Raw genomic sequence first — 27,817 nt, 5'->3', positions numbered from 1 at the left:
AGCTGTATTCAAGTGTGTCAAAGTATACACTCCACTTTAAGTCCTTCTGCAAGATCAAAATTCTTCCCTAATATACTTAACCTTTGCTCCACAAACTTTTCCCAAACTGCTCTTAGGCATTTCTCAATATTATTAGTATTAGGCAGAGATAGGGTAGCCAGAATAAGTCTCAGTTGGTCCTTTAATTCCTTTTGGTCATATCTGTGCTCTTGGGACCCAGTCTAAGAATGTTGATACATCATAGTCGCTCCTATATCTATTGTGTATTTCCCATATAGTCTCAACTTTCTGTTACAATACGCTCTAAATTTATTAATTTCTCATTTTATCTTTACTAGATATCCTCAATACCTCTCTCTTCTCCAACCCAATGGATTTCTGATGCTTTCTGAAAAATATTAAAATTATACTTTTATTTCATGAAAACATACTAAACATCATTCAATACAAGGTAAAGTGACTGTTTCTACAGGTCTAATTCCTAAGTACTTGTTCATTTTAAGTTTGTGTAGGAGAGAAATAGGGGTTAGATTTCATTCTGCTACATATGGGTTTCCAGTTTTTCCAGCACCATTTTTTGATGAGGCTATATTTTCTCCAGTGTGTGTTTACAGCACCTTTGTCTAGTAACTATATTTTTGTGGGTTTGTCTCTGTGTCTTCTATTCTGTTCCATTGGTCTTCATGTCTGTTTTGGTGCCAATACCATGCTGTTTTTGTTATTATAGTTCTATAGTATATTTTAAGGTCTGGTACGGTGATGCTTCCTGTTTTGCTATTCTCGCTAAGAATTGCTTTAGCTATTCTGGGCCTTTATTTTTCCAAATGAATTTCATGATTGCTTTTTCTACTTCTATGAAGAATGTCACTGGGAATTTTAATAGGAATTGCATTAAATTTGTATAGCACAGTTAGTAGTATGGCCATTTTGAGAATATTAATTCTGCCTATCCAAGAACATGGGAGATCTTTCCATCTTCTAAGGCCTCCTTCATTTCTTTCTTTAGTGTTCTGTAGTTTTCATTGTAGAGGTCTTTCACCTCTTTTGTTATATTGATTCCCAAGTTTGTTTGTTTGTTTGTTTGTTTGTGGCTCTTGTGAATAGGATAGTTTTCCTAATTTCTCTTTTAGCTGATTCATCATTGGTATATAGAAATGCAATTGATTTATGGGTGTTAATTTTATATCCTGCTACTCTACTGAATTCATTTATAAGTTCTAGAAGTTTTCTGGTAGAGTTTGTGTGTGGGGGGGGGAGTCTTCAAAATATATAATTATGTCCTTAGCAAACAGGGATAGTTTGTGTTCTTCTCTGTTCATGTCCTTTTAATTTTTTTTTTTGTTGTTGTTGTTTTTGTTTGTTTGTTTGTTTTTGCCTAATTGCTCTGGTTAGAGTTTTAAGGACAGTGTGGTGAAAGAGGGTATCCCTGTCCTGTTCCAGTTACTATTACCACAGGAACATTTCTTCTTTTTTGGTACCAGGAATTATACCCAGGAGCAATTAACCACTAAACCACATCCCCAGCCATTTTTATTTTTTATTTTGAGACAGATTCTCAATGTTTTTTAGGGCCTTGCTAAGTTGCTGAGACTGGCTTTGAAATTTCTGTCCTCCTGACTCAGCCTCCCAAGCCACTGGGATTATAGGCATGTACCACCACACCTGGCTAATATAGTATTTCTATATCAGATGCTAGCTTTAAAGAAGCAGTAAATGTTATTTTTTATGAATTGTTTTTATTAATAAACTTACATAAGTTATCAAAATTGATTGATAAGAATTATATCAATATCTTACTGGACCCTGGAAGCACAGAAATGGAATGAATACAAAACTACATAATGCATTATAATAGCCACTTCTGTTGAGTTGCTAGGCAACTTGCAGACATTTGTTACCAAATATGATCCCCATAAATATTCTTATTCCCATTTTCCAGGCTAAGAAATGGAGGTTCCCAAGGTTACATATGTGGCGAGAAGCAGAGCCAGGATCCAAGTCCAAGTGGCCTGGATTCTCCAACACCTATGCTCTTTTTACATTGCAGGCCATCTCCTGGTGTATAGTCCCTAATCACTGCAGAATACTTGGGAAGGAAGACCTGAAACTCAAACAGCTCATACAGTCCATGCATTTAAGATTGGGAAACAAATGGTCACTACAATTCCCTGGGAAATGAAACCTAAACCTTTATATTCCTGGTTCCTTGTATAATCCTTCACTGATACCTCATTTTCCCATAGTGTTTTCCTTGAGAAAGAAGTTAATAAATATCAGGGGAGTGAAGAATTGGTACTATTAAAAGTAATATTCACTATAGTAATTGGACCTAACTTTCAAAATCCAGAATTACTAACAATTAAAGATGATGTTCTACAGAGAAGGGCGATTCTCTTAAGATATAAAATCACTATGCATGTGAACTATTAACCCTTTGACTTCTTCTTTTCATGTGTTTTACCTCAACAATAAGTGTACTACCATGATTCCTTCAAAGAGATGGTTCCTCTTTCAGGACAGAAAAATGACTCAGTCCACCTTTACCCTATGGGTTTGATCCCACAGTTCAAAAGGTGACATTGCTTACAATACAATGCCATTCCCTTTAGAGCTTTCTTCCTCTAGTGACTTGGGATCTCACCTTTTTGCCACTACTTATTAATCCTAGAACTCGTCAGACACAAGGTTTTCATTTAATATTTAGCTTTGGCAAAGAAACATTTTTAAATTTCTCCAGCCCAAAGCTTGGAAAACAGCTAAGGAAATGTAGCCAGGAGAACTCTAAAACAATATTTTTTAAAATTTCACATGTTCAGAGTTTAAAATACATACATTTATCTTTTCTTCAGGAACAGCAATAACTCTAAGCTGACAAGATTTTTATTAGTGTTCTTGGTAACACCTGGTGGACCTAATATGGTTTTTTTGAAAAAGAAAAAAAGAGAGGGAGAGAGAAACCTCAAATACCTCCCATTTACCCATGTTGACCTGGCTCCATCCTTGAGAGGATTACAAGTGTTTCATAAAGTCACATTTCATTAAATGAACCCTTTGTTCCAACCCAAATACATTGTAGCCCATCATCACTGTTTCAGTTGATTACCAAAAAGCAAGTCAACATATAATTTATCCTGCTACTGAGCCTCTGAATCACAAGGCGCAGACAAAGTGTGCAGGTGCATGATATCATAAAGGAAAGAGCAGATTCTCCAAAGTACAGGGGTTAGAAGTAAAGATGATGCTAAGGATAATAATAAGCTGTATTTATCAGAATAAATAGCATGAAAAACCAACATTAGAGGAATTATTTCAAAATACTGGACCTGAGGAAAGAATACTGCCCCATTTTCCTTTTGATTGTGAAATAAGAATATTAGAAAATACAAAGGAAGTTTGTCTCCACATAACTAAAATTTGTTTGATTGGCATGTAGTCAATCCCATTTCAAACACAAAATAAAACATAATTGGTTACATTAAGATTAATTAATAGCAGAAACATAAGGGCAAAATAAATATTCCTTTTAGCCAAAATGGTCCCACATTCCTGAATATGGGAACCTATAAATCCAAACTCTTGAAAGTTAAGGGATGCCAAAGGAGACATTTTCCCCTCTGTGCAATTGTTCTCACAATAGAGCAGTGTGAATTAATACCTACCAGAATGACTACATGAGACTCACAGCTTGTAATATACCGAGGGCACAGTAAGACCTTCAGGTGCTGTGTGCATTTGCACACTAAGGACTGACATTTATGAATGGATATCTACCAGGTTCAGAGCACTGTCTATGGAAAAATCTTATTTACTCCTTATGGCACCCAAGTGTAATATGTTTTATTAGCTATCACCATTCTGTCAGTGAAGAGTGGGAGGCACAGAGAGGTAAGTAACTTTCCCACAGTTACATAGACCATAGGGGTCAGAGGCAGCATGTAAACTTAAGTGTCTAGTTTAGACCCCATATGCATAACTATCCTGCTATGCTGTTTCCTACACTAACCATCACACCAACCAGAATTCCAGTGAATAATATCTGCTTGGCAGATATTAGTGTAGACAAGCCCTCAGACACCACTCTGTCCCTTCTCGTCACTCTTGGTCTCTCACTCCACCCCAGGTCTTCTTCCTGAGGGACTATGACTCTCTAATGCCCAGCTTGTACCATCCCACCAGAATAATAATCTCCATTAGAGAACAAGAAAAAGTTAATCTTATCAAAGTTATTAAATAGTCTGAATGACTCGTTATGCTATCCCTATGAGAGAATACTTTCTCTTCAGAAAATAATACTTTTCTCTTACCCTACCTGAATCATACAGAAGAGTTGGTTATTATTTGGCTGTTTTGGTGGTACCCTTATTATAAACAGAACAGTATTTGCATCCTGAAAGAAGTTGAAATCCTATCTCTGACAATATCAGCTATTGAAAATCATGCAATGTTCTGAGTCTCTGATTCCTTATCTGATTTTTTAATTAAAAACAGTAGTGTATGTCTAGCATTTAACATATTGCCTGGCACATGATGGGCATTCAATAGACATCAGTCTATATCCTATTTCCCCAGTATTTCCATGAACACCAGAACCATGGAATTAACCCCTGACACAGACTGCCATCATTTGACTAAGGAAACCAGATTGACAAAGTTTCTTATGATTAATGAGGACAAGCTTTCTGCCCTCTGCCTCCTCAGCAGCCTGCCATTAATTCACGGTCTCCTTAGACAATGAAAATGAATCTGCAGGGACTTTGGAGGCTGGTGCAACTAGTGCTGTCACTACAGCTTCACAAGAAACCAGTGCTCATGATATTGGCATTAGGCTGTATTATATGCTAGAGGGAGGAAAAAGTAATGTCTTTTCCTGACCATGGCTGGAGTAGGAGGAGGACTTAGCAAAGGCCCATTTACTCAGGTTTTGCTTGACTGTCAGGTATAGGGAAAAGCACTTCTAGAATGAGGGTTTTATGGCTTACTTTCAGAAATGGTAGGTGGTAGGTCATAGAATTGGTTTATGGCCTATTTCAGAGGAGTAAGTCAGGATAAGGTCACTAAGTGACCTTCATAATTCTGAGGTTTTCTCAGTTTCCTCCAGTTTAAGACAATATTGAGTATGTCAAGGTATCATCTGTTGGAATGAGGGAGTTGATGTCCTACACCCTGTCAATGCCAAATGGCATATCCCCTTTTTTAAAGAGATTCTTCGGCATTGCCTACAAAATTGTCTATTCACTCAATGATATGTATTCACCAAGGACTATGTATCAAATGTTATAGTAAGCCTTGAGGTATGCAGAAATCAATGGAAGTCATCAAATTACTGTCTGGTAGCTGAGATAAAAACATAAGAGAGGTCAGGAAAGTGCGATACTCACTCACAGGACACAGAATCATGCTCAGGGAACAATGCTTACCATCCATGGTGCCATGCTACCATTCATATTTCACATTTTTGCTGAGTACTACCATAATGCCAATGCTGGGGAATAGCCCATTGAATAAGACAGGTCAAGTTCCTTCCCACAGAGTTTGCAGGCATAGCCAGGGAAATTGGACAGTGAGTAAATTCAACAAGTAGGATAACTTTATCTATTGGAGCTGCTGGAAAAATCTACAAATGAGGCAACATGACAGAGAGTTACTGGGTATGGACACTGTCTTGGCCAGCAGGATCAGGGAAGTTTTCTCTGTGGGGCTGGTAGTTAACTGAGGCCCCACTGACATAAAAAGGAGCCAGCCACGGGTAGAGCTGCAAAGAGACCATTCTTATAGGATGCAAAAAGGTCTTGGCAGGACCAAATCAGAAACTTTGAAGAACAGAGAGAGGGTCAGTGGGGCTGGTGCATAATCAAGAGGTAGAGGCAAAATGAAGGACAGGCAGAGACCAAACAAGACAGGAATCTTGTAAGCCCTTAGAGTAAGTTTGGATTGAATTCAAGAATAGTAGAAGATATTGAAGAGTTTTCAGCAGAAGAATGCATAAAGATATTTACATAATATTCAGTACTAGGGATTGAACTCCAAGGCACTTAACCACTGAACCACATCCCCAGCCCTTTTTCTGAGACAGGGTCTTGATAAGTTGCTTAGAGCCTTTGCTAAGTTGTTGAAACTAACTTTAAACTTGTGATCCTCCTGCCTCAGCCTTCTGAGCCACTGGGATTACAGGCATGTGCCACTGTACCCAACTACATAATCATATTTTAACAAAGTAAATGAATTCATGAATAGTTACTTTAACACATAGAATATACACTATGACCAATTTTCAAGTAACTATAATATAAAATTACTAATTTGAACTAGAAATATAACTTCAGCAACATTAGGTTACATGTAATGATATTCAAAGTCATTTGGGGATTCTTCTGTGACTCGGGGGTCCCTAATGTCCATCTTTACACAGGTGAGAAAATAACCTTCAGTAAATTCTGACCAACAAAATGCCATGCAAGATAAACTGCATTTTAAATTGATATGCCTCAAGCCCAGTGGGCTTTCTATAAAACAGGCGTATTTGAACTGGAACCTTTCTATCTCACCAAGCTGAGTTCATGATTTGTGTTAATTCAATGCAGCTGAAAACAAGTCAGGGCCTCTTCTATGGTTTCCATTCATGAAGATCTAAGCAAGCTAACTTTGTAGATTCCAGTGGACCCAATGTGTAAAACTTTGCAGGGTAAAGGTATGGGGAAGGATTAACAGGCACAGCACAAAGGATTCTTAGGGCAGTGAAACTATTCTGTGTGATACTACAATGGTGGATACATGTCAGTATCCATTTGTCAAAACCCATAGAATGTACAATATCAAGAGAGAATTTTCCTGCAAATGTGGATTTCAGGTATTTATGATGTGCCAGTGAAAGTTCATCACCTGTAACAAATGTACCATTCTAGTACAGGATGCTAATGTTTAGGAAAGTTCATGTTTAGAAGAGAGATTATGCAAGAACTCTGTACCTTTCACTGTATTTTGCTATAAACCTAAAGCTGCTCTAACAAATTCTATTTTTAAACAGTAGTACAAGGTAGAAAAATAAAATCATGTTATAGATAAGAAGAGAGTGCAGGTTTATGTTCAGGGACTCAATGGGCAATCCTGAGTCACATAGATGGGCTGCCAAGAGGATCCAGGGTCACTGAAAGAAAGACCAATGAATGCATCATGATTTCTCCCAGCCATCACTGTGAGCAGGACTTGGGCATGCAGAGAATACTGTTGTCAGCCTTCCTGCCAATATTTCTACTAATAGGAAAAACAACCCAAACATAGGGGTACTTTTTCACTCAGTCAAATTTCCCTCTTTAGGCATTGAGGCCGGGTACTCTTCTAGTGACTATAATCCAGAGTGTGCTATAGAGTAAGACCACTGGAAGTGGACCAGCAGATAGAAATCCTGCTATGTTACCTACTTGCTGTATGATAACCTCTGGGTCTTCATCTTCATTTCCTTATCTACAAACTGAAATTAACAGCACCTGGGTCACTCGGATTTTATTAAATGGGATGGTTTATGTCAAGCACCTAGCAGTGTCTGGAACCTGGTAAACTCTCAAAAGTTTGTGGCTCTTAATATTTTCATTACAAAGAGACTAACAGTGCTTACAGCATCCTAAGCCCTCACAAAATACATATTCAATGAGTGTTTAATAATAATAGAACTTCAAGTAAGCCCTGGTAGTGCCGGTACTGAGCCTGGCTTCCATGGCACAATTAACAGGCACTTCCATATTTTAAGGAAATGGTAGCCAGGAGTAAGCCAGATATATATCTAACAATATATCACCAACATTGCAAATAACATTTCTCCTCTGATTGTTATCCACACCTACCTGTTTCATGAATCAGACAAGACACAAAATAAATTAAAATTCTGGTGACTGTCATTTCTATTCACATCAGTTCATCTTTATTTTGAAGGTCTTTTTTTTTTAAAAGCAACTTTATAGTAACCTCAGCCCTTTGAAAGAAAAGCTTCAAATTTTAGTGGGTAATAGCATTTTATGTGTTCGATCCAAAGGTCCTTTAACAGATACTGAAAATGTCCATTTCTATGCCAAATCAGAACTCAGAACTAAGTAGTAACCAATCTCTGTGTCTCTGTGCCACTATGCCTGCATTGGAAACAAGAGGTAGAGAGGGACAGAAATGACAGCTTGGAAGATAAATCCATGAGCAGATGATACACATGTGTGTATTTCATAAAAAGAAAACTTCTTTATAGGTTATGATGTCATTTGATTTTCTTAGATGCTAGAACAAGTGGGGTTCAACAGTAAGAATCTGCTTTGGTTCTTTTTAAAATTCAGAATGTCATTATATATTAAATAGCATATAGGTTTAATAATTCTTCTTATGAATAACTCATTAGTTTTTTCAATGTGTGTGTATATAAGGCCAGATACTCACAGAGACAATTCAAAAGTTATTTATGTTTGCTATGCAATGTCGTATATTTGCATTTCTTGCAAGTCTCCTTCAGACCAATATTAAAATAAGTTTGTTTTTTATGGATACACATCAAGGACTGGAGAGCAGAGGAAGCCTAATCACATGCTGAGAGGTGGAGGGAAGCCAGCATGAGATTGTAAAAATGCTGGCAATTATCGTCCAAGTGAGTTAGTCAGCCCAACACACACCATCAAGAGTTGAATATTTCCCTGTTACTAATTTCACAGAGATGGAAACTGACGCAGAGAAAGAATCTGAGAGTTCAACTCCCCAGCTAGCCAACTCTGAGCTGTGAGTCATTCCAGGACAGGGACCTCATTCTCCACTCATTATTTTGTCTCCAGCACCTGGCATTTGCAAAGCACCACATAATGCCGAATGGATGGATTAATTAATTAATTAATTAATGGGCAAACACATTTCTTTATACTCTTCTCACTTTAGAATTCCAATTTCTAAGTCGAGCACTGAGGGAGGATCTGGAATTTGTTATACAATCAAAGGCAAATAGCCAAGCAGTGTTCATTAGGGAAAATTTATAAAGAGAGAAGTAGCTGTGGTGTGTGGGTCCTCCTTATTCTTGGCACATTCCAGATTGAGGTTGTACACAAAGATCCAGCAGGCCTGGAAATCAAACTCCAGGCGAGAGCCCCTGCCCCTGAGGACTATCAGGCATTTAAACTGTCTGATTAGAGAAGCATCAGCCCTACTCCTGGTGTGATCAGAGACTAAGATAAAATAGAAATACAACTGTGGCAGAAGCTTGGCTCCAGGCTTCCCTGGCCACTCATCAATCAGGACTGAAGGGAGAATCAGCCTCTCTCCTTCCTAGAGGATGGGGTCCAAGTCTTGCAATTCTAGCTATATGATGTGGTAAGCTAGCGTCAGGATTTGCCACATCCATGCGCATGTTAGGAAAGCAACAGCCCTTTCCATGACAGGATGTGACAAGAGAAAGCTAAAGTCCAAGACTTGCAAACAACCAGATTGTTCATCTTAAGTTGAAATTTAGGGCTAAGCTATAACCAGTCTCCATGGAGCTTTGGTGGAGGTGAGCGCCTTTCTTGGGAGACTAGCTTACAGGGGAATCTCTCCTGAATACATTAACTCCTGCCTTTTAATGGTAAAGTAGTAGACACACATTAATCAAGCCACCACAACTGGTCATTCTCCCCAGGACCTGCTGCATTAGCCTTCATGCCTCAATTTTACGCTCTCATCTCCCCAAGGTGACTGGTACCTTGTACCTCTATATTACTTTCTCCCAGTTCCCAGGCAGGACAACCCACCCAGACCTTTCAGACTGCCCCAGATCCAATGCTCCTAGATGCCAGTGCCTTGGGCCCTGTTCTACATTATAAGTCACCTCTTATACAAATTTTGTTCTATATTAGCTTTCCCAAATTCTGGAACTTTAATAGAAATTTCAGGCATATGGCAGACCTACAGAAAAGGTATTTGGGTTCCAGGTAGGCATGGTTGTTCTTGAGTGCTACCCTAATCATACCACATTGGCATCTCCTCCTTGCTTACAAGAAGCCTGTCCTTGAATTCAGCAAAGAGGAAAGATGTTTTGATTCGTGTGTCTCACTGTGACCTTTGAAGGACATTAGTCTTTATTCTGGCTCAGGTTCAAAATGGGCTGATAAAATTGTAAACATCAAGTGGGAATCGGAAATCTGGGAAGAAGCAAAGAAATCAATAATAGAGATGGGAAAGGACATGTAAAAGAGAAAAGGCAGGTAGAAGGGAAAAGCCGGGAAAGAGAAAGCCTGATAAGAAACAGTACTGGGTTTGTGGGGGTTTTTTGTTTTGTTTTGTTTTGGCATCTTTTTCACATGTATCTGTTTCCCTCAGATTTCCATGGAAGCAAAAATGACATCGTAATCATGCTTGAATCCTTCACAGTTCTTTGCATGGTAGTTCAAAAAGTGTTTGTTGAATGGGACAACAGATAACTAAAGCAGCATGTGGTAATGAGCTCCATGGAATGTGTCATCAGCACTAACGCAGTGCTCGCTGCATACCATCTGGTTAGCTTCACTTTATAAGCAAACAAAATAGAGAATAAATGAAAATAGTTCATTCTAGTGACACTGTCCATGACAGTAGTGCCTCTCTTGGGGAATTTTTATTCTAAATACCCAGATTCTATTACTGTGTTCCAGCAGAGAAGCCAGAAGCCATAGGAAGCAGAATGACTGACCTATGGCCACACAAGATACCAATGGCAAACTTAGTATCAACACTCATATTTTCCAACTTCAGGGCTAGGAATCTGAGAAGAAGAATCCTGTAAAATGTTATATCCCTGAGGAGACACAGATTATATATAAGATTCCGATAGATTAATAAAATATAAAATGCAGGGATACTATAAATACATTGTAGGCTACGCAAAGTTGAAATGGAATCATGACAACAAGATCCCTAATCTGTTTGCTATTAGGGGGGAGAACAAGGTTGCATTCTGCTCTTCTGGAATTCAGCACACTTTCTGGTATTTAAAGGAATACAAGGAAAGCTCACACAGGCTGAGCTGTCTCCTTGTAATGTAAATACCTTTCCAATGGGGAAAAAAAATTACTAAAAGATGGTGTGTTTGTCTTCCGACAATATTTCCCAGACATTTTTTCAGTGTTAACAAAGCTCTCTTGGAGTGTAACTAAGTGTGTCTGAGGAGTGGTAACTTTAAAGTGAAGGAAAGGAAAATTTCAATAAGAACCAAGCTGCCCCAACTCTCCCTTTATTTTTAAACAGAACCATCAAAGGGCAGCTAACGGAAATATACTTAAGTGGCATTAATTCATCCCTAAGAGCACTCTCCAAGAGTTTTATTGCTACATAAGGGAAAGCTATAAACCAGCGGGAAGAGAAAGCAAAGAAAATAAGTCTGGGGAGTCCTCTTGTGCAAGAAAGTGAGCAGGTGGTCAATAATGTATCCTTGGCTAGTTTCCCCAGCAAGGAGACAGAAATCTGTGGTGGATATGGCGGGGCGGGACGGGACGATTATAGAATTTTGCAAAGTGATGTTGAAGAGTTCACATGAATATGAAACAATAAAATATTCATGTCTCCTACTCCTCTCAACACTCATTACACTTCATGTTAATACTTGACTCCATGACCTATTGCCTGACTCTTTCCAATACTTGGCATGATTGAAAGAGAATGGATAGGATTGGGGTAGCTATGAACCAAGACACTGAGTCTTTAGACTTGCAAGTGACCTTAGGTATCAGTTAGTCTAACACTTTTGGTTTTACAAACAAGGAGATGGCATCTCAGATGTTACCTTTGTAGAAGGAGAGAACTTCAGAGATTGTCACCTGAAACATGAAATTCAGACAAGGGATTTAGAAAAATGCCTCTGTGATACTATCATTCAGCTCAAGCCAAGACTGAGATCTTTATGTTCATCTAAAAAGACTCTTACAAACATTCTGAAAATGAATGAAAATTATCACCAATCTCAAGATTTTTTACCATCAGCCAACCCTTCTCCATTCTTTACAAGGTTTGTAAAGTCAAAAATAGCACTCTGTATTAATTTCTAAGGAAAAACAGCTCTTATACAGGATTTTCCATTCTTGTGAACAGGAGGCAGACACCAGAATACAAACTTAAAAGAATGACAATGAAAGTAGTAAGAAGAGGGAAATGTAAGTTTGATTCAGTAGCTACAGTGCTGTTCTAACCATCACCCCACAGAGGTCTTATTGTAATATTAAAAGTGATGCACATTTGTAATCCCAGCAACTTGGGAGACTGAGGCAGGAGGATTGCAAGTTTGAGGCCAGCTTGGCAATTTAGTGAAACCATAATTAAAAAAAAAAAAAAAAAATTAAAGGTTGGGAATGTTGCTCAGTAGTAGAGCGCCCCTTGGTTCAAACCACAGTACTGCAACAACAAAAAAAAAAAGGTTTTTTACTAAATTAGTTTTTAAAACATTTAGATGGGCTGGGGTTGTAGCTCAGTGCTAGAGCACTTGCCTAGCATGTATTGAGGCACTGGATTCAATTTCAGTACCACATAAAAGAATTAACAAATAAAATAAAAATATTTTTTTTAATTTAGAAAAGTCAGAAAACAGCATGAAAATGTTGCCATTTATATGTTTGCTTGACAAGCATTTAACAAGCACAGTGGCTAAGTCATGAACTATGTGAAAAGAAATGTCCCAAAAGTACATGCTATTACTCTAGGCACTTGAGTGAGCTCTTATATGGAGGGTCTCTCCCTATCTATATCTAATTCCTAGAGCTTTTGACTAAGAATTCATTTTTCAAAATAAATTGCTTAAACTGTGGGAAAATGAACTTTTTTTATTTAAACAAATGCTCATGTCTAAATACAGTTTGAAATTTATTTGGCATTTTGAATTTGAGGTTCCTACTTTTACTATCTATAAAAGAAACAAATATTGAACTGTGGGGGTTTTTTTTCAGACACAAAACTCAATATGATTTTGAAGCAGAAGTTTAAGGGTGGGGAGTGAATCTTTCAGATATAACTCTTGAAATATGGTAAAGACTAGATAAATGTTTTTGAAAGCAGTCTATTATGCGTGTACCTGAAAATAGCATGGAAAGATCAAGCTTCTAAAAGAGTTGTAAGCTGATTATTGTCATGACCTAAAAGTTTATAGCTATTATTACTTGTGGATTTTAGTTCCTTCAGCAGTACAATATAGCCTAAATTCTGCAGTCACTTTCACAAGGCCAATGTGCTGCTATCACCTCATAGAAATGTCTTCTGTTCTCTGGATTTCAAAGCTGAAGCCAAATTCCCAAAGCACAAAGAAGGCTGTGAAGGGGCCAGTTCTGGGAGGGAAGGGAAGTGGGAGGAGATCCAGTCTTTGAAATAGTGTTTGCACAGGGCTGGCAGGTGGGGAAGCAGACCCTGTCTTTGCTACCTACTTATTAAGAATACTCATGACCATGTCTTTGGAATCTCAGCCAAGGAGGCATTTGGTCTGCCTAATTTTCATAATCTGTCTGGAGCAGAGCAAGAACGAAAATCATTACCTTTCAAATTCTTCAAAATAAGACTGCAATAAAGAGTCATGGAATTTGTGCTCAAGATCCCCTCTCCCTCCTCCCTCTTCACCTTCTCCTCTTCTTCTACCTTTTCCTTCTTCTTCTTTACTTAAATAGTAGCTAACTCATAACATGTGATGCACTGTACTTGCATCAATTCCCTGAATCCCCTTAACAACCTCCTGAGACAGGTCTTATTATCATCATCCCAAATTTATCACAAAGAAATCAAGACACAAATAGGTTAAGTTACTTGCCTAAGGCGTAAGTAAGTGGCAAAATCAGAATTTAACGCAGGCTGTTTAGCTCAAAGTTAATGTTCTTAACCAGTACCCCCTCCCCCCCAAAAAAAACCAGTTCTTTAACCATCTAAGCTGCCCAATGTCCGCTTTTGTATGTTTGTGATGAAAGTAAAAAGTACCTTCCACTCCCCTCTTTCCTCTACTGAGCAATTCCTGCTTATTCTTCATCTCTTAGTTCTGATACAATTCCCCCTAGGACTTTGTACCTGACCAACTCCACATCTATTTTGTCTTTATTGAAGCACTTAAAACAGATTTGGATTTTAATTTAAATCATCTAGAAACTTCTGAGAGTAGATCATTGGTTCACCTTCATTTATTTTTATTTCTGGTCTACTAACATAGTGTCTAAAAATTGAACAGAAGAATGCTGAATTAAGTAATTGAAGTAACCAACTAACACAGCGGAGGCAATTAATGCCAGGACTTAAAATTTTAAGCAAATCAAGGCATGAGAAATCTCCCAAATGGCCCTTTAGAATGAGAAATGTTGAGACCACCTGGTACAAAGGGTAGCCCGAGGCTGGACCCTGCCCCAAGGAGCATATTACGTTTAGGAAGGGGGGCGAGAGGGTGATGTTTTTCTGCCAGATAATGTTTTTTTTAAAAAAGCTAAAAATTTTAAAGAGATTCACAGTGTGTGTCCTGACTTCTGGCTTCTCTTGATGAAGTTGGAAGAACTTCTCAAACTAAGGGCACACGCCCAAGGCCAGCAAGATGTGTAAAGTTAGCCGAGCTGGTTTGGGAGTGACCATTGCTCCCCACTGCCACCAACTGACCAGCCCCCTCCACTCTCCTGTGTCCCTCACTACTTCCTCCAGCATGGGGTGCCCATTCCATCTAATTCATTCCCTGATTTTATAATTTAGTAAAAGGAGGCCTTAAAAAGGATATGAGGACATCATCCCAGAGAAGGTTACAGAGAAGACCACACCATTTGGTGCCCTGTTCACACTCTCCAAGAAACGACATTGATGAAGCATGTTTGTCAATGAAACTCCACTATTTTGTGAATTCTAGTGCCTCATGAGAGGTTTTGCTTTCAAAAAACAAAGTTCCTTACATACTTCCAGCCTCCATAGTAAATGTATCCTTAAGACCTGGCATCTTTCACATAATTCTCTCTCCTTTCTTTTCTCCACTTCCATTTTTTCTGAAAAATGTTCGGTGGATTAACTGTGAAACCCTTATGATTTTTCCTCTCAGACAGCACATCCATCTCTCTCTCCCTCAAAATAAATTCCACCCTTTAAGTAAATGGAACTTCCAAGACCAAGATAGCTGTGGCTTGGTAGCACTTTGTGTTTTGCCTGTTCAAAGGGCAGGATGTTACCACGTAGGCTAATTATCTAGACGGAGTTGCGGTTGAAAAGCGGTGGATTTTAGAGACTGCCCTCTCCGTGGCTGACAATTTATCACAATTTGGTGTTTTAGGCTTAGTCCCAGCTTGAGAACTAAATTTTTTAAATTTAAATTCATTGTTGGGAACAGTCCTGTGAAATGATTTCTGCTGCTCTTGAACTACACAACAGAGAAAAAAAACAAATCCACATTTTCACTGACCAAGAAATTATTGAATTGTTTTAGTTCTTTCATAATTCAGAAATTGCCAGGGCTCAACATTGCAACTTCAGCAGGACTGCTATTCTGACCAGAGATTAGATCTGTGTGGAGGTGGGTAAAGGGGTAAGAGAAGCCAATTTGGGAAGAAATTGATTAATTGTTATTATTTTCCATGTGCTGTTGATTTGATCTAATCTTTTGTCCATGTGTGATAAAAATCCTAGAGCTTGACTTTTAATATCACGTCACTCAAGGTTAAATGACTCAAATAATCTTTGCTAAATAAAATGTCAACAATCAGACACACAAAAATAATGAGCCCAGATGTGAAGAAGAAAAACAAAAGTCAACAACTGGCCATTTTATGCCCTCTATCTCGTGCCTCTAAACCCACAGACACATATATACCCACACAGTTATTTCATTAGTAAACATTTTGATGTTAAACATCTCTCTGGAGAGATGAATTAGACTACGTTTTGTTCCTTGGTTTGGGGGATTTTGTGAGTTTCACAGTTTCCCATGAAAATACCAGAATGAACAATCTATTGTCATAATAGCCTGCTCATTAAAGAGAATGCTAATAGGAGGTCAGCTTGCTCTCTTATATTCTGAGTACACTAGTAGAGGATGTTCACAGAATGAGACAGAGAACAGATTCACAATCCTCAAAACCCCTGTTCTCAAAGCCTCTCCCTCCTCCTTCCAGGAAGTACCTTTGCTGACTGGGAACTGAGCTTACTGTACTTCAACTTACAACATTCTCAATTTCCAAGCTCTCATCAGAACTTCTACACCTTTAATTCAAGTTTCCCCTAAGTTCTCAACCTTCTTGACTGAGATACTGTGCAATAGTGAAGTACCTAAGAAGACATACAGAATTGCAAAAAAAAAAAAAGGAGAAAAATGTGAGTCCATATGCAAAGAGGAAGTCCCTCCCTCCCTACTTTTCACATCCTAAGGCTGCCCCAGGACTCTCTACTCCTTAAAACTTAAAGGACCCAGAAGAAGGCCATTCAGGAAACAAATCATCAGCTATTTTGTCTTTTTATCTCATATGGTTTAAACTTCCTAGTTTCTATGACCTGACACACTTTGAGAATAAGCCTAATATTATCATTTTACTTTATTAAATTAATCCTTGTTACAAAGGATCACTTCAACCTCAGCTACCAACCTTTCACTGCCTGTCACAAAAACACGCCTGAGTTAGGTTTGGTTGAAGTTCACTTGTAATTCCATAGGTCTCAACAAGAGTTCAGGAGGAGTGCGAAGTGACTGTGGTGAAGAAATATCCTATGAAACTTATATTTTGCATAACACATTGTGATTTCTGGCTTCAATAAATATCTGTACAATAATTGGTTTAGTGGATTACGCTGGATGAAATTTCCCTACATATTTTTCCCTTGCAAAGACCTGAAAACATCATGATTTTACACTGTGTTCTTTACACAAACGATACAAGGGCAGAGAAGAAAGATGCTCACAAGAATATCAGAGTGTTCTACAGTCCTCCCTGGGACACCAGGAAAGAATTTTATTTGCTGTGCAACCCTTGGTCTTAGGAAGCCCTCACCATTGCTTACTTTACTGTAGAGCTACCTCTAGGTTTCATAGCTTCAATTCTTATAAAATGAAAAACCACAGCTTCTGAATTCTGATGATGTCACAACTTGTCACTGCCCGCTTCCCCTTCCCCAGGTACATATTTTGTATTCATTTGTTATTCTTACATCAGGAGGCATAGTCAATACTTGCTAAATGACTTTGCAAGAATTTTTGAGCCTACACATTGTAGGAAGACATTATAATTTACCAGCACTTTTTAAAATGTTCTTAGTAAGCCTCATATTTTTCTTCAATCTTTGAATCTCGTTTTGATTTTTATTTTCTTGATTTTTTAAGTCACATACCCTTTTTTTGTCCCTAAACTTTGTTTTTTTATTTAATTTCTTTCTTTTTTTTCTAGTCAGGTACAGTTTTCTCATTATAAGAATATTTACAGAGAGGTTGTTCAAACTCTCCCTATTCCATCCCCAACTGGAATAGTGAAAAGTAACAAATTATGAGATTGATCTAACTTTTGGGCATCCAAAAGCTTTAACACTGAAACTCATAAATTCATTTAACTGTGAAATATGTATGTGTTCTTCACATTCACAGTTACTAGAAAACTTAAGAACCAGAGGGAACATGAAGTCATCTAGCCAATGTCCTCATTCTGCAAATGAAGGAAGTGACACCCAGTTGGGATAGGTGACTTGCTTAGGTCACAGCTAGATATTAGGTACTCTGTGCTTTGGAAACAATGATGCTTTTATATTATGGGAAGAAAAAAAATTCCACTTTAGAATTTTCTCTTGTAAGAGTTCTCTCAAGTGTTTTATAAACTGTTTAGCAGCTGACACTATTCCAGTTAGAGAAATAAAAGGAGTTAATTTCAGGCTTCAAATATGTGAGCTATTATTTTAAGAAAAATATTCTCCAGATGTTTCCCACCTCCTCTGAGAATGGAAAAAAGAGGAAATGAGCTTGAAGTTCAGCAGAAGAGATTCAGATTAGATATTAGGAAATCTACTGTGAAATACTGCAATTGGTTACTGGGAATGTTGTGAAATCTCCTCCTCTGGAGAGATTTTGGAATGCGGTGGTTGGCCATTCATTTCAAGGGGGTGATGTGGGTGGCCCGTTTCTAGAGCTAGGGGCAAACCCTACTTGACTTCTCAAGTTCAGCAGGTTCCATGAGGTCATGTTGTGCCTATAGCTAGTAGGTGGGGTAGATGACTGCTCTTAATTATAGTAGAATTCAGGATTCATCAGTGAAGTTTATTATTCAAACTCAGTTGTACATTTATGTAAGTTCTGATAGGTATAAATGGGCAGATGGACTACAGTCAACAAATGCCTATTGGATGGTCTTGCTCACTATCTCCATTGATCAGCATCTGACAGGCTTATTAATTTGGGCTCCATCTCAGCATATTTACTCAGCAGTGGCTTTCAGACATCATGAATAACTAGTCCAAAAAGCAGAGTGTGGGATCCTGGCCAAGATCTTGTACCATATAAAATGGACAAATTATTTCTTTCAACCAAAAATAAAGCCTTGATATTTGGAGAACAAGATAGAGAAAGATGAGTGCAGTTTGACAAATCTCTACCTAATAAAACAAAGTAGAAAGCTTATTAGCTAATGTATTGGATGGTGGCCTCTAGAAATAACCATACAGGAATTTTAATTTGGAATACAATAGAGATAAGCAGGATTTCAGTGAAATAATCAATCGTAAGTACAGGTTGGGGAGATATCAATTAAAACAATTTCAAATGTCAGAAAAAGACCTAACAAATGGGCCTGGGGTTGTAGCGCAGTGATAGAGCTCTTGCCTAGCACGTGTGAGGCACTGGGTTCAATCCTCAGCACCACATCAAAATAAATAAATAAAATAAAGGTACTATGTCCATGTACAACAACTACAACAAAAATACCTAACAAATGGATATAGTATTAATGATATAGCATATTTGAAGTATGTCCATGGTGCCAACACAAAGTGCTCACAAATGTAGCTAAGAAGACTATAATGTAGATATTCACTGCCCCTCCATTCCCCAGGCATTCTTGGGGAATGACCTGTTTCTCTTATAGTCACTGGTTTTGCCCAGTGCCAATCTGGGCACAGTAGTGAATGGTTCTTCTCAGTACCCAAAAATAATCCATTCCCACCAAAGAATCAGGTTTTCAGAAGATTTCAACCTAGGGGAGAAAAAGGAGAGAATTTTAAATAGATGTCCTGTAACAAATATCCAAAATGTCTTCTCCCCACCCATACTACCCCTCCCCTGGAGATCTACTTTGATCTGGGTCTCCATGGGGGGCAATGAATGCTGCTCACACTTTATGTCCTCAGGATTCACCTAAGGGGGACGAATTTTTCCTATCTCTCTTATTTAGAGTTGCTTCTATCTTTCCTTAAAAGCCAGGTGCCAGCTCATCTAGGCATAGAAGTCTCAATTCCCACTACAAAAATGGGTCTCAAAAAGCTTCATCTCAGAGAATGGTCACCACCCCACACCTGTGTCACCCTCTCCCACTTTTTCTCCAAAACATGTGAAACACCACATATTTACATTTTTTACTTCTTATGCCTCCACCAAAGCATCATCCTCAAACTATTAAAAACACAATTCTCACATATGTGTGTGTGTGAGAACATAAGTCAAATTGTATTTAACATGATGACAAAGTTGATTTAAAACAAAATATTAAAACCTTTAGTTTTTGATAACCAGTAGATAAAAAGAATGTTAAGAATATGTGAAATAAGATACAACTAGATAATATGATTAAAAAAAAACCCCACTTGATCCTGAGAGCGGTTAATTAGAATAGTTTGTAGAGTTATTAATATCTGTAATACTAATTGATTATGCAACAAAGCTAAATACCTGGTTAGTTGACACCAGCATAGCTTATCTAAATATTCTTAGCATGACAATAAAAGATCACACGATCATCCTTTGTCTTGGCTTTATAAGCAATTTGGGGATATGGTTTCTTAACATTCCCTTCCCAACCCCACCCACCATAAGAAAGCTACATGTTCACAGCCATATATGAACCAAAAAAGGTAAGTCTTACAAGTTGTTCAGATAATCTTTAAAAAGCAGCAAAGTGATATGACGAGACAACAGATTGCCATATGAGTGTTCCTATCATTTTTAATAATCAAATCAAAAATAGGAGGGCTTTCTGTTAACAACTGTCATAGGCAGGATTTTAAACAGAGAGTGCGGTTCAAATATTTTCAAAAGACCCTAACCATCCTAAGAGTAGTAATTGTGAAGATCCATCAACAATCATCTAGAAAGTCTAAAGAATATCATACCTTTTCCTTGTCCTCAGGAACCTCATAGTCATGTTCAGTCTAATAGGAAAGAAAGAAAGAAAGAAAGAAAGAAAGAAAGAAAGAAAGAAAGAAAGAAAGAAAGAAAGAAAGAAAGAAAGAAAGAAAGAAAGAAAGAAAGAAAGAAAGAAAGAAAGAAAGAAAGAAAGAAAGAAAGAAAGAAAGAAAGAAAGAAAGATCAGTTAGAACTGCATTCAATTTTGTATTGAACTTTTAGTAGAATGTGTAGAAAAATGAGAATTGAGAAGGTGGCACTTGGGGAAGATGATCAGGGAGTGCCCTTATAAAAGAGATAAGTACCCTTATAAAAGAGACCCCAAACAGCTCTCTTGCCCCTTGTACCATGTGAGGATGCAGTGAGAAGATGATCATCATCTCTGAACCAAGAACATGCCCTCACCAAACACCCAATCTGCTGGCATCTCAAATTTGGACTTCCCAGCTTCCAGAACAGTGAGCAATAAATTTCTCTATCCAAGCCACCCAGTGAGGGTACTTGGTTATAGTAGTCTTGGCAAATTAATAGCCAGTTTACGGTATTTTCATTATAGAGCACTCAAATCTGAAATTATAAAATTTATTTTTAACCTATCACCTGTCTCCCCATACTAGAATGAGAGTTCAGTAAGACTTCACCTTTTTAATTGACCTCAGTTTGTTTCTCTTGTATCCAGGAAATTATTAACAATTGGAATCTGCTCAATAAATATCTATACGTAACAAATTAATTTCTCTGAGAAATGAAAAAAGAGAGAATTTTCTTTGAGAGGCATGGAAAAACCCAGAAGGCAATTCTGGTGAACAATGGAAGAGGATTCTACCTGACTGTCCCTGTCTTCAGGGGGCAAATATTAGGCTCTTGAAAAGCTAAAAATTTTGTATAAGGGCAAGAGTGGGGCACAGAAGACTGGCTCAGGAGCAGATGAGAGAGGCTTGTCCACACCACATAGCACAGATGCAGATGTGTTGTTAGCACTATGTGAAAGAGAAAGTTGGAATGAGAGCAAGGATTGAAGGTTGAAATGCTTTAACATTCTTTTGGATAGCAAGCCAAAATCTCATGAGGATAAATGTACGAAGAGAATGCTTAGGAGTGTCTGAAATAATATATATCAGGTTATCCTGCTATGTGCATTGTGAGTCACAAGAGGGAACTGAAACTCACTGTGGCCCTCCCCAAATATAGGGAACGATTTAGGGCTATTCAAAATGATTAGGATTGGCAACTCTGACACCAGAATAAATGGTTAGTCGCTTTTTATTTTTTTTCTTCTTCTTCTTTTGCCATTTTAAAAAAGTATAGTTTAATGGCCATTATTGTTTTACTCATGTTAGGTTTATCATTATTACAGTTAACCTCACGTTTACTTTGGCTAGTATCCCTCTGAAAATCTGACATTTCAGTTGGTTTGGATTTGCCTTTTTGGTTGTGCTCCATTAATAACTTAAATTTTAATAGTGCTTTTTATCTTACAAAGAATTCATGTTAAAATTTTTACCCTTAAACAGCTCTGAGAGATAGGCAGATATTATTTCTACCTTAGAGGTGAGGAAACTGAGGCACAGTAAATATAAAGGACTTGCCCAAGGCTACAGGCATGAAGAATGGCAGAGCTAAAACTATACTCAAATGCAAGTCTTTTGATTTCTACAATGCGTTTCCTATATAACATGGCAGCCACCACTAAGCCAGCCTGTATGGCAAACGTCCAGTGTCTACACACACTAGATGTATTTTTATCTTCATGTATACACATACTCCCCAGTTGTCAAATAGAAATTAAGGGGGGAAAATCAAGGAGAACTCACAATAGTGTTGTGTGCTGCATTCTCAGGAAAAAAAAGAAGCAAGAACACCCACTACCACCATTTCCTCCCAGCAAGAATTCTGAGGTCCCTTTTTCCACCAGGTGTTTGTATAGTATTACACAAATCTGATGTTCTTTGAGTGATTTGAGAGAGCCACCACGCCGCTTTGACCATCAAAAACATCCTCAGGGACAGGAGGGAAATTAGTAGGGATAAGTCAAGCAGTAAATTCTAACCAGGGCCCCTATATAAATATTCAAGTTAAAACTGAACAAAGTTTATTTAAATAAAGAGCCAGAGAAATGGCAGATGGCAGACCTAAGGAGTTGGTTTCAGGGAGAGAAAAGCCAAGCCTCTGACAGGAAGTAATGGAAGGAAAGCAGGATCCTACTGGGTCTTTGGTATTCAACTGGTCTTCCAGGCATTCTGCCTCCTTCCAGTTTTCCAGTACTTCACTAGATTGTCCTGGTTTGAAGATTATTAACTATAATCCAACACTAATCCAACACGTTCACTGAATTGAGGGAAGAGTGAAGGGTCAAGTGTGCCAGCTTATTATTTTAAAAAAATCACCACAAGTTTAAGATTTGATAATTGAATTCATGCATCCCCAAAGGCAGAATTAGGTCCCTGCTCATACATTACCAGGCATTACCACACATTTCCGGTGTGGAATAACACTTTCAGCTCTCTAAAGAATACCTTAGAGAAACTGAATGTTAGAGCTAGACAGGATCCAAAAGAAAAACTAAGCTCTACTTTTAGTAAATGGAGAACTTGAAGAGATTTTTGTTTAGATACACATAACTAGACAAGAAATAAGGTCTCAGTACTGAATTGAGTGGAAAAAGAAAGAAACAGTTGTATGTATAATACTCTCTAATTTGTGTTTTAAATGGATGTATATTATATTGCCTATTCATAGATTATCTCTGAAAAACTATGTGGAAATAATAAGAAAAACTATTGCTTCCAAGAGAAGGGATTTGAAAGAACAGAAGTAGAAGGGAAATTTGTTTTTCTTTCCGAGAATGTTCTTTGAATAATCACTAATATTGAATACACCTGACACCCCTGCTAAAATAATATAAGTTCCATGAGAGTAGGGCTCACTGGGCATATTATAATCATTTTTACAATCCCTGGGTGGGCCTAGCATTGTTTCTGGTAAGAATTCAACAAATTATTGTTGAGTACTTAAGGGCAGATTTTCTCTTTCCACCTAAAATAAATTTGGCTATTAATGAGTATAAATCAATATTAATTTGTGCTTTTTTTCCCCAAATGTTTTATAACAATCATTCTTAGAGGAACAGAAAATAACAGTTTTCTATCTGCTCTCATTTTACCGGTGTGTATATATATGTGTGTGTGTGTGTGTGTGTGTGTGTGTGTATATATATATATATATATATAATTCAGAGTATGCTTGAAATAAAACAGTTCTTAAAAATATTCTAATTTATGAAATTAAGAAAGTTTTATAAATCATACTGTTGACAAATGTTTCTTCATTATTTCCCCGAAGGAGAAAAAAAATGATTAGTTAGTATATTTAGAAAAACTGGAAAGCAGTGAATTTTGTGGTAGGGATTCATATTGAATATTTTCTTAGGTGCTTTTTATTAACCAATCCTTCTGCAGCTTGTTCACACTCTTGGCATTACCCTTGAATAGGATGTCGCAAATTCAACGCACATTTTCTAAGAAGTGGGAAACTATGATCCAGAATTAAGTAAGGCAGAAGTAAAGAAAACAAACTCCCATGAAAATGGAAATTAAATTACATATAGAGAGTTTTTTCAAAGTGTTCCGGAAGATTGTGAAAAATATGCCATCTCTCTCTCTCCCCCCCCCCCAGCATTATGATGAGACTCCACTAGGATTCCAATTTTCATAAAGTCCCTTAATAAAGTACGAGAATACCGCCGGTGTAGGACCATGAGGGTACCACGGGTTGGGGGTGGGGCGGGATAAGGGAGCAGATCCCAGGGTGCGTCGCGCTTGCCCCCTAGTGTGCATTTCCTTGTACTGCATCTCCCTGGGCTGTTCGCTCTTCAACCTAGAGTGAATCTAAACCGAGGTCTTCTCAAGCTGGTTTTTATAAACAGTCAAACTTCGTTTGTATTTTTCCTGTTAACTGCTAATTAGTAAAGAGTACTGTTAAAGGACTTAGAAAGAGTTTGTCTTGTTAATAGTCAAACATCTCCCTCTTATTTATGTAATGGATTTGCTTTGCAAACTCCTTTATTTCATAAAAGTGCAAAGATAAAATTTAATGGACTCTAAATCCAATTAACCAAATTCTAAACTAATGACTTCATAGTATTTAAATCGAAAAAAGAAATGTTCATAGTCGTAATTGTGATTTTTTTTAAAATGACATTTCAGGGCTATTACATGGAACATCTTTTCTCCAACTCAGAAGACCTCTGCAGGTTTTGGTAGTGTTTGTTTTTACATTTATTTTACATTTACATTCATAGTTATATTTATTTGTGACTAAATAAAAGCATACAAAAAGCATCTATCAGGTGAAAAATCTCTGTCCCTGGCATAAAGCCTATAAATTCTTAACTATTTCCAGTTAGGAAAGAATTCTGGCACTTATTAACAGAGTATAAATGCCACCAAATTTGCAGAATCTAGCCTCTTAGGATTAGGTTTTGGGCAACTGAAGAACACCCCAATACAAGTGGAATGAAGAAGATAAAACATTATTTCTCTATTGGGTAAACAAATTGTAAATTCAGGGGTTGGCATGGTGCCTCCGCATTCATCCAAGGCTAAAGTTGCTTCAAACTTGTTGCTTTACCAAGCTCAGTGCATACCAACCAACCTCTTGTCCCAGGTGCCTGATCCACACCAGGCAACATATCAGCATTCCAACAACAAAAGGAAGAAAAGGAAGAACATGCTCATTTCCTATTAGGATTCTTCTTGGAAGTTGCACTGATTGTAACTACTCCCAGTCTGCCAGGACTTTGTCACAAGAACACACACCTAACTGAAATGTCTTCATTAAGGACTGCTGCTCTATTCACAGCTGAAAATCAGGGCTTTCAATACTAGGTAAAAAGTGGGGGCAGAATTGATATTTGGAGACCAGAAGTCTCTGCCATAGCCTCTGTTCTCACCAGTTATCTTCTTTTGACAGAACTCACACTTCCGGTTTTTATTTTGGTTTGTTTGGGTTTTTTTTTTTTTTTTCTGTTAAAAAGTAGATCTTTATTCCACCTGCCTTCCATTCATTAAGCTCTGATGTTAAAGACTTTACTTCCCTTGACTCTTCCCCATTCTTTCTCTAGGCAAATGGCAGTGCCTTGGCCTGCGGGTTTTCACCATGTTGGTGCATTCCTTCCACAGGTGATGGCTGTGCCACCTGGGCCTCTGCAGCTGCTGGGAGTGCTGCTCACCATTTCCCTAAGCTCCATCAGGCTCATTCAGGCTGGTGCCTACTATGGGATCAAGCCACTGCCACCTCAAATTCCTCCTCAGATGCCACCACAAATTCCACAATACCAGCCCCTGGGCCAGCAAGTACCTCACATGCCTTTGGGCAAAGATGGCCTTGGCATGGGCAAGGAGATGCCCCATTTGCAATATGGCAAAGAGTATCCACACCTACCCCAGTATATGAAGGAGATTCAACCGGTGCCAAGAATGGGCAAGGAAGCAGTACCCAAGAAAGGCAAAGGTAATCTCACACTGGTATGCTGTCATCAAACCACAGATTCCCAACTTCTTAAATGATGGAGGGGGATAGAAGATGAATTTTTAAAACTTTTATTTTAGGAACTGACATTTATTAAATTCCTACTTTGTTCCAAACTCTATTCTTGAAAAATTCAAGTCTTAAAGAAAGATTCATGGGTTTGCTCACCAGCACCACACACACAACTTAAAAAAAAAAAAAAGATAAAATTACAATTTTATGTTTGATTTTGTTATTTTAACTAGCGTTAGATGAATCAAAATATATTTAATCACAAATACTCTATCCCCTTATTTATTTATTTATTTTTTATTTATTCAAACGTTCATCAATTAGGACTGGGAATGTGGCTCAGGTAGAACACTTACCTGGCATGCATGAAGCCCTGGATTCAATTCTTAGCACCCTCCAAAATTAAAAATAATTTAAAACAACAACAACAACAAAAAAAAATCCAGCAACTATTCAGGGAGAATCCATTTTTGTGTCAGGCTCTGGGCCTGATGTTACAGGATAAAGCAGTAGAGGAAAAAAAAAAAAAAGAAAGAAAAAAGAAAAGAAACAAGTCACTCTTCTGAACTAGGGGAACAGTGTTGTAAGGACCAAATGTGTTAAGAGAAAAACCACATGAAAGCATCTTGCAAACTAGGTGTTAGATAAATGCAAGTGGCTTTAACACTGCTTTAATAAAGCTATAAATGTCAATCAATAAATCAGCAAAAGGGGATTAAAGAGTGCAGACTACATCTAGATGATACCTGAAGATTTGTCCCCATTACTTTCTGGGCATATTTATTAGTTGTTGAACATCTAAAAATGCCTATCACTATGATAGATGTTTTCTTATGTTTGGTCGGTTTATCTAGAGTTCTCAGAAATGCAGTATTGGTCTAAACCATGGAATCAACCTAGGTGTTCTTCAACAGATGAATGCATAAAGAAATCGTGGTATATATACACAATGGAATATTACTTAGCCTTAAAGAAGAGTGAAATTATGGCATTTGCCGGTAAATGGGCAGAACTAGAGAATATCATGCTAAGTGCAGTAAGCCAATCCCAAAGAACCAAAGTCCAAATGTTTTTGGTAACATGCAGATGCTAATTCATGATAAGGATATGGTGGGCTTGGGAAAAATAGAGGTACTTTGGATTTGACAGAGAGAAGTGAAGGAAGGGGAGGGGTTTGGGGGTAGGATTGATAGTAGAATGGATTGGACATTATTACCTTATGTACATATATGATGACACAACCTGTGTAACTCTACATCATGTACAACCAGAAGAAGGAGAAGTTATACTCCATTTATGTATGATGTGTCAAAATGCATTCTACTGTCATGTATAACTAATTGGGACAAATTAAAAAATAAGAAAGAAATGCAGTACTGGTAGGAAAAACTGCTGTATCAGAATAGCAATGGCTTTTGAGGAAGTGGAGATCACCCCGTAAGACCCTACTATCATGGGAAGATTCACTCTGGAGAACTGCTGGATTTGGTGTTCTGAGGCCTTGGGGCCTCAGTCCCAGAGAGAGACATCTAGTCATTTGACTTCCCTGAGCTTAATTGTCTTTATCTTTAAAATAAGGTTGTTGAGAAAAGCACTGACCTAAGGTAAGCAATGCTGAGTAAACGCTAAAGCAACACAGGAATTTTTAGTTGCTGTAGCTGGTCATTCCATATATCCTCAGTCACAACAGTGTATGTCCCAGGCACTGTGCTGCATGGCAGAGACTTCTGACAGAAAAGATGTGACCTTCCCCCAAACACTTCCTTGAATGGTAACTACACAGCTCACTGTTCGGGAATAACATTCCTTAATAGTTCTGTGATAGTGTCTCAGCATAAGAGAAGCATTCCCAATTTTCTTCTCTTTAGAAGAAGAAAAATGTTTGCCACTTAGGGGATTATTTCAGCTTCTTCTCCCCACTTCCTTTCTTAAATAGCTTGCCTGTGAGTTTTGGTACCTCTTGTACCCTTTCTCCTATTTGAAAAAATATAGAGTTCTATGGTTCTATTT

At 37.8% G+C, this 27,817-nt stretch overlaps 1 protein-coding gene across 4 annotated transcripts in view; it reads left to right on the top strand.

Annotated features, from left to right (window-relative positions):
• Col8a1 (collagen type VIII alpha 1 chain) overlaps positions 1-27,817 on the top strand; it is a 149,359-nt gene that overhangs the window by 114,879 nt on the left and 6,663 nt on the right. For 3 of the 4 annotated variants that reach the window (XM_015478589.2, XM_015478591.2, XM_048803463.1), the window contains exon 3: positions 25,447-25,777. In XM_015478589.2, coding sequence (XP_015334075.1) covers positions 25,450-25,777 — 328 coding nt within the window. In that variant the 5' untranslated portion in view covers positions 25,447-25,449. Of the gene's footprint in view, positions 1-338; positions 452-25,446; positions 25,778-27,817 lie in introns of all 4 variants that reach the window. The other variant, XM_048803464.1, reaches the window with a different exon arrangement.

Source organism: Marmota marmota, unplaced genomic scaffold (assembly GCF_001458135.2).
Source record: "Marmota marmota marmota unplaced genomic scaffold, marMar, whole genome shotgun sequence".
In the NCBI taxonomy this organism is placed as follows: Eukaryota; Metazoa; Chordata; class Mammalia; order Rodentia; family Sciuridae; genus Marmota; species Marmota marmota.
The sequence above is the reverse complement of the archived record's forward strand: the minus strand, read 5'-3'. Positions and strand labels throughout refer to the sequence as shown.